Here is a 14,541-nt window from a genome sequence, read left to right as displayed (position 1 = left end):
GAAGGGAAATCTGTTGTTAATGGATGATGATCCTCTGGGATCCTTCGCCTATTTCCATGAATTGGGTTGGATCAATAGGGACACTTTTCTAATTTGGTTTACTAAATTCAAAGAATTTTCTAACCCTTCACTGGAGAAACTAGTTTTGCTCATTTTGGACAAGCATGAACCACATACTAACAATTTGGGCCTTATTGACCTACCTCGGAAACACAATACCATTTTACAGAGTTTTTCACTGCATACAACACCACCTTCAGTCCCTATATGTTTCTTTTATGGCCCCTTTGAATGCATACTATGAGCAGGAAGCATGGCAGTGGTTAATTGCCCATCCTAGGTGTTGCATCACCATCTACCAAATTGGTGAGCTTCTAAATAGGGCCTTTGCAGGAGCTGCTCTTATGCAAAGTGCCATAAAGGGCTTTGAGAAGACTGGACTACACCCTTTCAACATAAATTTATTCCCCCATCACTTGGATGCTCCATCTGAAACTACCAATAAACCAGAAAACTACTAATAGACAAGAAGAATCACATTCTACAAACTGTCAGCCATCAACTTCTACAGAAGCATCAAACACTGCACAATGTCAGAATTTACCTTCTGGTGCAACAGATGCTGTACAGTTCCAGGACTGTCTCTGCAACCCTCCTGAGACTAGAGTCTAGAAGACCTGATGACAATTTTCCTCAGCCTTCTACATCTGTAATGCCCGACGTTACATGTTCCCGACCTTCAACCTCTGAAGTGCAGAATGAAGAAGGGATTCAAACTCCCGTTTCTGGTGCAGCAAGTTCACCACATACGTCATGGGCGCTAAGTCCAGTAGGCCTACAAAAAATACCATTGGAAACAAGTGCACTTCTAATATCACCTAAATTACTAATGTCACTCCCACACGGAAATGAGAGTGTTTATAAGAAAAATGGAAGGAAAAAAGGAAAGATAGTCATTCTCACATCCTCACCTTAGAAATCAGAACTAGAGGGAAAGGAGAAGAAAAAAGAAGAGCAAAGGAAAATTAAAGAAGAAAGAATGAAAGCTAAAAACAATAACGCATTGGGCAAAGATGCTAAACTACAAGATGTCCAAAGAGAAAGCTTTCTTTTCAATCCAAGCTCAAAATAAAATGTGAAAATAGCAAGGTAAAAGAAAAGAAAATGAATGGTGATGAAGATGATGACTTGAATGAGGACAAAGAGGCTTGCATATGCTGCAATGAATTTTATTCTCTCTCAAAGAACAGGGAGAGGCGGATTTAATGTCTGGACAGTAAAGGATGGGCCCCACAAGGCTTGTACAAATTGTAAAGAAGAAGATGACAATTTTATTTGTGACTTTTGTTCTTCAAACTTAAATCTAACTCATTTGTTAATTTCTTATTTCATGTTGACAGCTGTCTCTTTACGTTTGTACAGCTTTTTTGAGACTTTTGGAATAAACTTTTTTTTTTTTACATTTAAACCTTATGGGTGTCTGTTTTACACCACTTATGGGGCAAAACTATCATTGCCAAATCCAAGAAAAAATTCACAAAAATTAAATCACTTATCATTAATGTGTTATACATGAATACCATACATCTTTGATAAGCACGTAATATTAATAACCTCATTTTACAAAATATTTTTAGTGGAAGTCCAATTTTCATAAGATATAAAGTTAACAGGGTGCCACCCTGGTGGTTACCCGGTCACCGTAAGGATGGGTAACCACCTGGATGGCACCTTTATGTTCTCTACTTGACAATAAGGCAGGTCGAAGTCATGGAACAGAATTTGGGCCACAATAGTTTGTTTTAACTGTTATCAGGCAGGATAGAATCATTGTAAGTAAAATTTATTTAGAGTTCACTAGTACCACTGATCACATCCTCTAAGTAACATTCTAACTAAATTCATTCATATTGGCTATATTGTCCATAGTTGCTGTACAATTCCCAAGAGTATTTTCAATCACTTGTTACAACTACAAGAAAACGCACTATTTTTCATGAGACATGTTTTGTTTTATTAAGGTAAAGCATCATCAGTGGTGTCAATTTCCACTTGGTTTCTCACCTACATCGGGAAATGCCAACTGCTAGCACATCTTTGGTGTGTGGTTTTTTCTTTTTCTTTCTTTTTTTCCATTAGACACTTATACTTTTAGTCTGATTTATAGTTGCTCTGCAGAACTATGCATTTCTTATGTTTTACACAACACTTTTTCACACACCACTGTTCTCACTTAGAAGTGTAAAAATAAACAGAAAACAGTGGCATGTGTAAAACATAAGAAATGCATAGTTCTACAGACCAACTAAAAAAAAAAAAAAAAAAAAAAAAAAAAAAAAAAAAAAAAAAAAAAAAAAAAAAAAATCAGACTACAAGTATAAGTGTCTAATGAAGAAAAACACAAAATGTAGGCAAGAAACCAAGCGGAAATCATCACCACTGATGATGCTTTACCTCCAAATGTGTCTGGTGGGGGGGGACACGCATTTTCTTGTAGTTGCAATGACAGAATGAAAATACCTTCCGAAACATCGTAACTATTTAATTGGCCAACAAAAAGTCTACTTTATGAAGCCCCTTTTCTATTACAAATCACACCAATTTCATTACCTCTTCTAATAATGTTACAAATCAGACATTTCCTTTATTAATTAAATGGCCTGTAAATATGTATTGAGTAATTTTCACATTACATTCTAATTCCTGACATATGTCAGTTTCAGTTACTTATACCCCTCAAAGCTGTCTTTGAAACCATTCATTCATCAATCTTTGTTAACACCATCACAGTCATAGTCCTGTGTCGAAACTGTAGTCACCATATGATGATGTAAATGTTACATCCAACAATAGAATTGTTAAATAAAATTTAAATATTGAATTGTTATACGAAAATCAAATATTGTTACTTCCTAGAGTTGAGGCCCCTTTAAGATTATAGAATTTCCCCGTAGGGAATTCTTTCAGGAAGGAAGAGGGGATTTACAAGGTGCTCCCAGGCACCGAATGTAGGTTATTTTTAATAATAAAAATTTACAAAGAGGCCACCTTTTTTTGTCCATCGCCGAAGCTGATGTGACAACAATTAGCTGGTTCACACTGGAATAGACAGAGCCATCACCAAAGCCGCCTTACCAGTCAAATGACATCACAGGATGTCCTGACTTGTGAGACAGTGGGGTAGTAGGATCTCTGAGCTGCAGCTGAAAAATCTCTCTTATGCTAAATCGCTTAGTTATCTTACCTTTTATTTTCCTGTTTCCTTCAAGGTGGGTCCGACACCCCCTGCCCCTCTCCCCTGGCTATCCACACCATGTAATCAGCCCCCCCCCCTCCCACCCAATAAACAAAACAAACAAAATGATACGGTTTCTATGCGATTGCACGCTTTCTCGGAGTATTTCAGCTATGAAATCTTTATAGGTTATCAGCCAAGTGGCGTAGTCTTCTAGTCGGTTTCAATGGATTGTGTATCCATCATCTTCAGTTTGAAGATTTCATAGCTGCTACGGTTTCTGTTTCTAAACCTGAGTACCTTATATGAACCACAATAAACCTAGATAAATTCAGTTGTAATACAACTTAATAAGCAGAAGGCAAATTGCATTCAAAGCATTTACTAAACATCTAACTCAGTGTCCCATGTCACACTGGGCCCTCTCTTCCCCCCGAACTCTTCAGGAAGTCAGAATTGTAAGTGACCCTGATGGGCTTTGTCATTCATCACCAACTGTTTTATTAATTAATACTGAGTCATAGGCATCTGCATAAATTTTTCTGGGGAGGGGAGGGAAACTCAAACTGTCATTTTTTATATACATTATTTTATCAGTTTTGAGAAGTGACATGCAACAAGAACTCAATATTGTAGATGACAAAAATGTATTACATTCCAGAGAATTGATGGTTATATGCCCAATATTTATATTTCTTATAGATAGGTTACTTTGATACTTACAGGTACGCACAACTCACAATTATATTCAATGTAAACCTTTTTCTATTAATAAAATGATTATGGGCCCCTGTGGGGTTGTTAGTTCCCCCGTATCCCCCATACGGCACCTCCCCTGATGGTGGATACTGGAAAATCTCCTCGATATGGGTGGTACTGGGGTAATTAAATACCCAGGGCAAATCAAATACTAACATAGGCATAAACCCATTAGCGTATGTTCTGGCATCCAGCGGCTAGTGGTCGGCACCTGTTCACTTAGTTGGTGCGGCTGCTACAAATGTCGATCTCAACAATCACGTCTTTAACATCTGTGATCTCCAATACATATCACCACAACCACCTTAAACTTGAAAAAATCATGATGGAACAACAAGCAAAGTATCAACTCAGCAAGTTACATATTTAACTTTTTCTGTGTTTTCTTAGTAGTCCTGGGATGGATAGGATGTGTGCATTCTGTGTGAGGATGCAGGAGGAACTGACAAAAATTCTAAAATAGCTGAAGCTGATGTAGGTGCTTTTGACTACAGTCAGCTGTCTTCAGACTGCTGCCTCTGGGTGCAGTGGTGGCAGAGCATCTGGCATGTTCCACAGCAAACACCAGGAGCTCCATTGTTAGGCATGTTATGGAGCCTCTGAGGGAAGTAGCATTCACAATTGGAGTGAAATCCAATGTGCACTTGCTATATCTGCCAGGGGACCTCATCCGAGATGTGGAGAAGACCTTGCCTGTAGCTACAGAATGGGCAGTGTGCTGTTGTCTATAAGTTGTGGATCACCTCACTGCCAATGACACCGGTTACTTGGGTTCTAAGGCCATCCTCAGTTCATACGGGCAGCTGGCATTTTAAGTGGTGAAGGCTGCTGGCCTCGCAAGCGTGATGCCGAAGCAGAGCTCGCAATTTGCAGCATTGCTCCCAGATTTGATTGAGGTCCTTTGGTTTGGAGCCGAGTGGAGGGTATCAACCAAAGGCTTCATCGACTGTGATGGTCTTGGCTTCAGATTTCGGGACCTTTGTTATTGGCTTGAGATTTGTAGGACTCCCTTTGACAGGTCAGGGGTGCACCATACAAATGAAGCAGCTACTCGGGCAGCAAAGTACTTGTGGAGTGCACGTGGATTTTCTTTAGTCTAAGCAGTAGTTTTTAGTGGTACTCTGATGAACACTCACCAGTGACATCAGACCGTGTTCAGAGTAAAGGTATTTTGACTGTCAAAATTTTATCAGTAAATTGTCAAAGTGCTTGTAAGAAAAAATTCCCAAATTTACTGCCCTCTAGGAAATTTGTCACACTGAAATTATTCTTGGGACCAAGAGCTGGTTGAAACCTTAAATAGAAAGCTCTGAGACATTTAGCGACTTACATCGGAAAGACAGATTAGATGCCATAAAAGAAGAAGTGTTCACTGTAGTTGAAAAAAATTTGACTGAGTGTGACTGAAGTTATCTGGGCATGCATAACAGTTCTAAGTGGAATCAAGGATTGTCAGATGTTCTTACCACCCATCTTATCTGCTGCAACAGTTTTAGTGTTATTCAAAGGAAGTCTACACTCAGTATGGCGGAAATACCCAGACCACGCAATAATAGTTGGAGGCTACTTTAACCTACTGCGTATAGACTGCAATGGCTATGGATTCATTACACAGGGTACGGAAAGACAGTCTTGTAAAGTACTTTTGAACATGTTTTCCGCAAACTCTTGAGCAGATAGTTAAACAGCCCACATGCAATGGAAATATTTTAGACCCTGTAGCTACAAACATACTGGACCTTATCGATACTGCCAGTACAGAGACAGGGATGAGTAATCATGATATCATAACAACAATGGCTACTGAAGTTATAAAATCAATCAAGAAGGCTAGGAGAGTATTTTTGCTAGAAACAGCAGATAAGCAGTTGCTAGCATCCCACTTAGACAACGAATTGGCATCATTTAATTCCAGTATGATGAAAGTACAGAAATTATGGGTGAAGTTTAAACCAATTGTAAATCTCACTCTGGAGTATGTGGATTACGGACACGGAAAGACCCACCGTGATTTAATAACAAACTTTGGAAAATGGTGATGAAGCAAAGACTGTTGCACTCTTGGTTCAAAAGAGAATACGCAAATGACAGACAAAAGTCAGTAGAGATTTATGGATCTGTAGAAAGATAAATGCCTGAAGCAGACAACTACTACACCATCCTACCTCAGTGAAGGGTCTAGCCAAGAACCCAAAAAAATTCTGGTGCTATGTAAAAGATGTAAGCAGTTTGAAGGCTTCTACCCACTCACTCTTTGACTCATCTAGTGTGGCAATAGAAGATTCCAGAAGGAAAGCTGAAGTTTTAATTGTGTGTTTAAGAAGTCTTTCATGTAGGAGAATCATACAAACATACCATTGTTTGACCATCCCACAGACGCCCGTACGGAGGACATAGTAGTATGCATCTGCATACCTGGCATACAGAACCAACTGAAAGGGGTTGGAAACAAATAACTCGCCAGGTCCAGATTGAATCCCAGTTCAGTTTTAAAAAGACTACTCTACAGCATTGGCCCCTTACGTAGCTTGCACTTATTGCCAACCTCTTGTACAGGGCAAAGTCTCAAGTGACTGGAAAAAAGCGCAGATGACTCCTCTATATAAGAAGGGTAACAGACTGAATCTGCAAAATTACAGACCAATATCTTTAACATGGTTTGCTGTAGAATCTATGGACATATTTTCAGTTCAAATATAATAAATTTCCTTGACATGGAAAACCTTATGTCCACAAATTAGCATGGTTTTGGAAAGCATCACTCATGCGAAACTCAGCTTGCCCATTTTTCAAATCATATCCTGTAAACTATGGATGACTGGGCAGATCCCATATTCCTTCATTTTAGAAAAGCACTTGACATGGTGCCCCATTTCAGACTGTTAATGAAGGTACTTTGTATGAGCCTATGGAGTATGTTCCAAGAAGTGCGAGTAACTAAGATTTCTTAAGCAATAGGACCCAGTAATTTTGTCCTTGATGACAAGTGTTCATCAGAGACAAAGGTTTCATCACGAGTGACCGTGGAAGTTTGATAGGACTGCTATTATTCTCTACATACATAAATGATCGGACAGTTAAGGTGAGCAGCAATCAGCAGGTTTTTGCTGATGATGCTGTGGCATATGGGAAGACGCTGTCTTTGAGTGACTGTCTGAGGGTACAGGATGACTTATGCACAATTTCTAGATGGTGTCATGAATGGCACCTTGCTGTAAATGTAGAATAATGTAAGTAAATGCAGATGAGTAGAAAAAACAATCGCATAATGTTTGGATGCAGCATTAGTGGTGTGGTCCTGGACACAATCACATCAATTAAATACCTAGGTGTAATGTTGCAAAGTGATCTGAAAAGGAACGAGCATATAAGGATTGCAGTGGAGAAGGCAAATGGTCGACTTCAGTTTATTGGCAGAGTTTTAGGAAAGTGTGGTTCATCTGTTCAGGAGACTGCATATAGAACATTAGTGGGATTCATTCACAAGTACTGTTCGAGTGTGTGGGATCCTCACCAGGTTGGATTAAAGAAAGACATTGAAGTAATTCAGGGGTAAGCTGCTAGATTTTTTACCGGTACATTCGATCAAGATGCAAGTATTAGAGAGATGCTTCAGTAACTCAAATGGGAAACCACAGAGGGAAGGCACATTCTTTTCAAGGAATGCTATTGAGAAAATTGAAGCTGAGTGCATAACTATCCTACTGCCACCAATGTACATTTCACATAAGGACCACAAACATAAGATAAGAGAAACTAGGGCTAATACAGAGGCATACAGACAGTAATTTTTCCCTCACTCTGTGAATGAGTGAAAGAGGCTGGGAAATAATCAGTAGTGGCAGAACACACCCACTGCCCCACACCATATGGTAGCTTGTGGAGAGAGAGTGTGTGTGTGTGTGTAGATGTACATGAACTCTTCAATGTCCGTCTCCGTTATGTCCGAGCAGGTAACCACACTTTTACAAAAGTACATACTTGGTTTAACGTGGCAGTTTCAACTAGAAGTGTTCAATTATGAAGTCATTTAACACTTTAGAGGTGAGTATCTTCCTCATGGTCCAGGCAATGAAGCCAAGGGCCCCATTCTTCGAAACACACATTGTTCCACCAGTGCATGTAATGTTGGTCTCTGAAATATGCCCAGAGTTTACGGTAGAATGGGTGTGGCAGAGCTGGCCAGTCCCCAGCTTTGGAAACTGCAGCTGCCATACCCATACCTAATCACTGTTGGCAGAGCTCCCTGGAGGGGGGATGGGGGGGAACAGCCCTTCCTTCCCCAAGTTGTGGGACACTATTCATAAGGACCCTCTGCTGAGGCCTGCCCGGCTCAGGTGACCCTACCAGTAGCTACGCTACCATCAGCATAGACCTCAGCCTCATTGAGACACTCAAACTGTCCCCCCATCCCGCACTGAAGGTGCCTACAGTAAAGCATTGCCGCCGCCCCCCCCCCCCTCCCCAACGGGAGGGAGTCCTGATGTCCCTGGACAATGGACATTTACTACTTGGTTCGAGTGGGGAGCTAGCAGCTAAAGCATCAGCAGTGTGACTCTTGTGTTGTTAGGGGGCTCAACCAAAATGGTACATACCAACCCCACCACATCAGATGGGCTACTGCGTTGGCTTTGAAGTACATGTAAGAGTCTATGCAGGTACTACGTGCAGCTGATCTATAACACTGCGTGCAGTAGTTGCTATTTAAGGTGTTCTTTCCCAGTCAGTCCACACAACAGAAAAACTTGGAACATGAAGGTCAAAACCAGAGGGGAATCAATAATTACTTCAGTCTAATGGAGATGAATGAATGACTATTCCAAGAAAGGAATGCAAAACCTTGGAAATAGCTGGGTCGACATCAAAGCTGCCACCATGAGAAAGGGAGTAAGAGATGAGAGATGGATGCACAGGAAAGGAAGTGGGTGCTGCAATAGCTTTGGGTCCCGTGCTCACTATGTACTACTCATGAAAGAGTGGGAGGAAGCATAATGTAAAGACCACGCTATTCCTTCCAGATACACATTTTAATTTGTGTAGTAAGGAAATCGCTCTTGATAGATTAAGGCACGACTGCCTTGTGTGTGCATACCATTTCAGTTGTGGGTCCAAAGAATCCCTAGTAGTCACAAAGATTCACTCATTTATATTTCACTTAGTGCATACAGTAGTACATAGTTTCAATTTTATTCCAGTTTCATTTCTATGTAGCCACTGTGCAGATCTACCTACTATTAACAGCATTTTCCCTTTCACTTCATTTATACTTGGATCAGTCATTACAAGTATTCCATCATTAAAGTACATAGTAATAAACACCCAACTGTAAACCTAATATGGATTCTCGTTGTTTAAAAGATATTACTTAATGCATGCAGTCTCAGGACTAATGGACTAAAATCTTATTTATGCCATGCCAATTTAAAACTGTTGGACCTAATTTATGTAAACCATATGAAACGTTGTAATAGAGTTAACTCCAAGCTTGAAACATTATGCCAATGAAATAATTATCAGTGATATTTTACTGAAAGTTCCATATAATTACTGTGAATTAGACTTTCTCAAACTGCTTTCATACACCATTTCCAATACTCTAATATAAAAAGCAATTACACATTATATGAAAGATTGCTCATGACCAATTAGAAAAGCAACATCAAAACAGCAACAGACAGTCAGAGGGGAAACTTACCGGACTGCGTCCTCCAATGACAAAACTAATCTGACCAGTTGGATATGTAGGAACTGATACAGTGGCACAAGCTGCTGTTTCAAACACATTCCTACAGTGATCCAGTGTTTTGGCAAGGCAGTCTATATTTGTCCACACAGTACCCGCTTGCGAACAAACAATACCATCTGGTTTTAAGGCCTTGTACATAAGTTCAAAATATTCCTGTTGAAACAAGGACACAGCAGGACCTGTAAAAATGACAAATTTCATTTGGTGGTAATAGCACACAAATTAGCAATTTTCGTTCATTTTACTGAAATTTTAGTCAGTACATAGTAGCTCCCCTATAAATGTTGAAAAACAATTATTTCTCCCAAAGTGTACCTTACCTTATGTGACAGCTTCACATGAATAGTGCAACATGCAATTTTAGTATATTTACTATTTTTAAATGTAATACCAAAAAAAAAAAAAAAATCAATCAAAAACTCTGTTGTTGTATAACAAAATTAATTGTAAAAAATACACATAAAAATATCAAGTACATCTAAAACAGTATGGAAAATACCCTATCCTCATCACTACATACATTCTAATTATTAATTATTATTATTATTATTTCTTTCCTTTCTCAGACGTTATGTCTGGTTAAAAATGGAAAGGGCCACAGACCTTGATCAAGCGTGACTTCCTTTTAACTGTACGGTATATGTTACATTGCATTTAGGAACTTTCGGGTAATTGAACAAGTGTCAATAATTACAGATTTCTGTAGTTGTATATATAAGTTTGGATGTAGCTGCATTGTATTGATGTACTGGTGGATATTGTGTGGTATGACTCCTGTAGTTGATAGTATAATGTCAACTTTATCCTGATGCCACATGTCCTTGACTTCCTCAGCCAGTTGGATGTATTTTTCAATTTTTTCTCCTGTTTTCTTCTGTATATTTGTTGTATTGGGTATGGATATTTCGATTAGTTGTGTTAATTTCTTCTTTTTATTGGTGAGTATCATGTCAGGTTTGTTATGTGGTGGTGTTTTATCTGTTATAATGGTTCTGTTCCAGTATAATTTGTATTCATCATTCTCCAGTACATTTTGTGGTGCATACTTGTATGTGGGAACACGTTGTTTTATAAGTTTATGTTGTAAGGCAAGCTGTTGTTGTATTATTTTTGCTACAGTCATGTCTTCTGGGGTATTCTGTATTTGCTAGTATTGTACATCCGCTTGTGATGTGATCTACTGTTTCTATTTGTTGTTTGCAAAGTCTGCATTTATCTGTTGTGGTATTGGGATCTTTAATAATATGCTTGCTGTAATATCTGGTGTTTATTGTTTGATCCTGTATTGCAATCATGAATCCTTCCGTCTCACTGTATATATTGCCTTTTCTTAGCCACGTGTTGGATGCGTCTTGATCGATGTGTGGCTGTGTTAGATGATACGGGTGATTGCCATGTAGTGTTTTCTTTTTCCAATTTACTTTCTTCGTATCTGTTGATGTTATGTGATCTAAAGGGTTGTAGAAGGGGTTATGAAATTGCAGTGGTGTAGCCGATGTATTTATATGAGTGATTGCTTTGTGTATTTTGCTAGTTTCTGCTCGTTCTATAAAGAATTTTCTTAAATTGTCTACCTGCCCATAATGTAGGTTTTTTTATGTCGATAAATCCCCTTCCTCCTTCCTTTCTGCTTAATGTGAATCTTTCTGTTGCTGAATGTATGTGATGTATTCTATATTTGTGGTATTGTGATCGTGTAAGTGTATTGAGTGCTTCTAGGTCTGTGTTACTCCATTTCACTACTCCAAATGAGTAGGTCAATATTGGTTTAGCATAAGTATTTATAGCTTTTGTCTTGTTTCTTGCTGTCAATTCTGTTTTCAGTATTTTTTGTTAGTCTTTGTCTATATTTTTATTTTAGTTCTTCTTTAATATTTGTATTATCTATTCCTATTTTTTGTCTGTATCCTAGATATTTATAGGCATCTGTTTTTTCCATCGCTTCTATGCAGTCGCTGTGGTTATCCAATATGTAATCTTCTTGTTTAGTGTGTTATCCCTTGACTACGCTATTTTTCTTACATTTGTCTGTTCCAAAAGCCATATTTATATCATTGCTGAATACTTCTGTTATCTTTAGTAATTGGTTGAGTTGATTTGTTGCTGCCAGTAGTTTTAGATCATCCATGTATAGCAGATGTGCGATTTTGTGTGGGTATGTTCCAGTAATATTATATCCATAATTTGTATTATTTAGCATGTTGGATAGTGGGTTCAGAGCAAGCCAGAACCAGAAAGGACTTAATGAGTCTCCTTGGTATATTCCACACTTAATCTGTATTGGCTGTGATGTGATATTATTTGAATTTGTTTGGATATTAAGTGTGGTTTTCCAATTTTTCATTACTATGTTTAGGAACTGTATCAATTTAGGATCTACTTTGTATATTTCCAATATTTGTAGTAACCACGAGTGGGGTACACTATCAAAAGCTTTTTGGTAATCAATGTATGCATAGTGTAGCGACCTTTGTTTAGTTTTAGCTTGATATGTCACTTCTGCATCTATTATCAGTTGCTCTTTACACCCTCGTGCTCCTTTGCAACAGCCTTTTTGTTCTTCATTTATAATTTTGTTCTGTGTTGTATGTGTCATTAATTTCTGTGTAATGACTGAAGTTAATATTTTGTATATTGTTGGTAGGCATGCTATGGGGCGATATTTAGCTGGGTTTGCTGTGTCTGCTTGATCTTTAGGTTTCAGATAAGTTATTCCATGTGTAAGTGTATCAGGGAATGTGTATGGGCCTGCAATGTAATTTAAATAATTTAGTTAGATGTGAATGTGTTGAGGTTAATTTCTTTAGCCAGAAATTTGCTATTTTATCTTTTCCAGGGGCTTTCCAATTGTGAGTAGAATTAATTGCTTGGGTGACTTCATGTTGCAAAATTATCACTTCAGGAATTTGTGGTATCATCTTGTATGTATCTGTTTCTGCTTGTATCCACCGTGCATGCCTGTTATGTTGTACCGGGTTTGACCATATGTTGCTCCAGAAGTGTTCCATGTCTGTTATGTTTGGTGGATTGTCTATTTTAATGTGTGTGTTATCTATTGTCTGATAAAATTTCTTTTGGTTTGTCTTGAATGTTTGGTTTTGCTTCCTTCTATTTTCACTTTTTTTGTATCTTCTAAGTCGTTTGGCCAATGCTTGTAATTTCTGCTTCTTTTCATCTAATTGCTCTATCACTTCTTGTGAGATTTTACCTAACCTTTTTCGTTTTTTTCTGACATTTCATTTCTTATAAATTGTGTTAGCTGTCCGATGTCTTTTCTCAGTTTTTCTATTCTGATCTGTAGCCTGTGTTGCCATGCTGGTTTTGTGGGTTTCTTCTGTGTTTTGGTTGGTTCTGATCTCTGCCTAGTGTGTACATTTAGTGTAGTGAGTGCTCCTATATAAACCAGTAGTTTTAACTCTTCCATAGTTGTGTTTTCATTTATTTTGTTGTGTATGATTGTGTCGATAGTTTTTATTGTTGTTTCGACTTGTGGGTTATTTGGCAGTCTATGCAAGAATGGTCTAATGTCTGTATTTGTGTCTCTGTATTATATATATGTCAACTGAAATTTTTCTTCTATATCTAACATGCGTGTCACCTCGTGTTCTATTTGTGCTTGTTCTGGTGGCTGTCTTAAGATTTTGTTTTCCTCCGACTGTTTAATTGATGTGTGTTTTTCTTTGTTTGTTTGCTCTGGGATGTTTGAGTCCATTACTGTATTTTCTTCTTCTTCTTCTTCTCCTCCTCATTGCGCATTATTTTGTTACAGTATTTGTTGTACTTGTTGTTTGATGTTTTCTAATTCTGACTGGTGTATCCTGTTATTTTTGATTATTACACGGATCTGATCAGCTAGTTGTTGCTCTGTTAAAAATTTTAATTCTGGGTATCTGGTAATAAATGTTGTGTATACTTGTGATCTGTAGCCAGTTGTGTTGGTTCCTAGGTTTGTTGCTTGGTAATAACAGAACATGAGGTGTCAATTAACTTCATCTGACCATCTCATCCTCTGTCTTTGTTTTCCTTCTAGGGTGGTTGCAGGAAGCATATCCTGCAAAACACCTCTATTTGGATTTGAATCATTTTCCAGTTGGCTAGCAGTGTCATTACCATTGTGGGCGGGCACAGGGTTCAAGCGTCGTCCCCGACCATGACGGCACTTGTCCAAGGCTTCTTTAGTTCTGTCCTGAACCAACTAATCACACTAAAAGGGGGGTTAGCCCTATTAGTGGTTTGTTCTTTTCGTCGCCTTTTACGACTGGCAGAACATACCGGAGGCCTATTCTTTTCCCGGGCCTCCACGGGAATTATTATTATTATTATTCAATAGAAGAGTTTTGTGAATATATCTAAAGTGGAATCAAGAGCTGTGACTGTCACAAGAAATATCCTACAAAGATTGTCAACTTAGCTGTGAAGCAAATTGGGAAAGGATATCATGGAAAGTCATTCAGTGTGACAAATAACACAGACTTCACATATAGGGAGATACTATTTGAGATTTGGAGTTTATACCTGCACTGGGTTGAAGCTGGGCTGGGCCTTTCCTAGTCACATTACCAACAAGAAACTGATGGTAGAAGAGGAATAAGAGGCACTAGCTTTCTGCATATTCAATAATGAACCTGACAGCTGCCGCATTAGATTCTGTGTCCTTTCCCTATTGAGTGATTTGAGCTTGTTTTCCAATTCTGGACTTACTTATTCTATTTCTATTATTTTTGCAGTCATACAATGGTTTAACTTAAGAAATGTACCTTATATTCTTTGAAGAGGCTACTTCTGAAGACACAAATTAGTA

General features: G+C 38.3%; 1 protein-coding gene across 1 annotated transcript in view; it reads right to left on the bottom strand.

Moving 5' to 3' along the window:
• LOC124555328 (spermidine synthase) overlaps positions 1-14,541 on the bottom strand; it is a 53,756-nt gene that overhangs the window by 27,502 nt on the left and 11,713 nt on the right. The window contains exon 4 of the mRNA XM_047129207.1: positions 9,690-9,919. Within this exon, the coding sequence (XP_046985163.1) occupies positions 9,690-9,919 (230 nt within the window). The remainder of the gene's footprint in view (positions 1-9,689; positions 9,920-14,541) is intronic.

Source organism: Schistocerca americana, chromosome X (genome assembly GCF_021461395.2).
Source record: "Schistocerca americana isolate TAMUIC-IGC-003095 chromosome X, iqSchAmer2.1, whole genome shotgun sequence".
Taxonomy (NCBI): Eukaryota; Metazoa; Arthropoda; class Insecta; order Orthoptera; family Acrididae; genus Schistocerca; species Schistocerca americana.
This window is presented reverse-complemented; position numbering and strand designations above follow the sequence as displayed.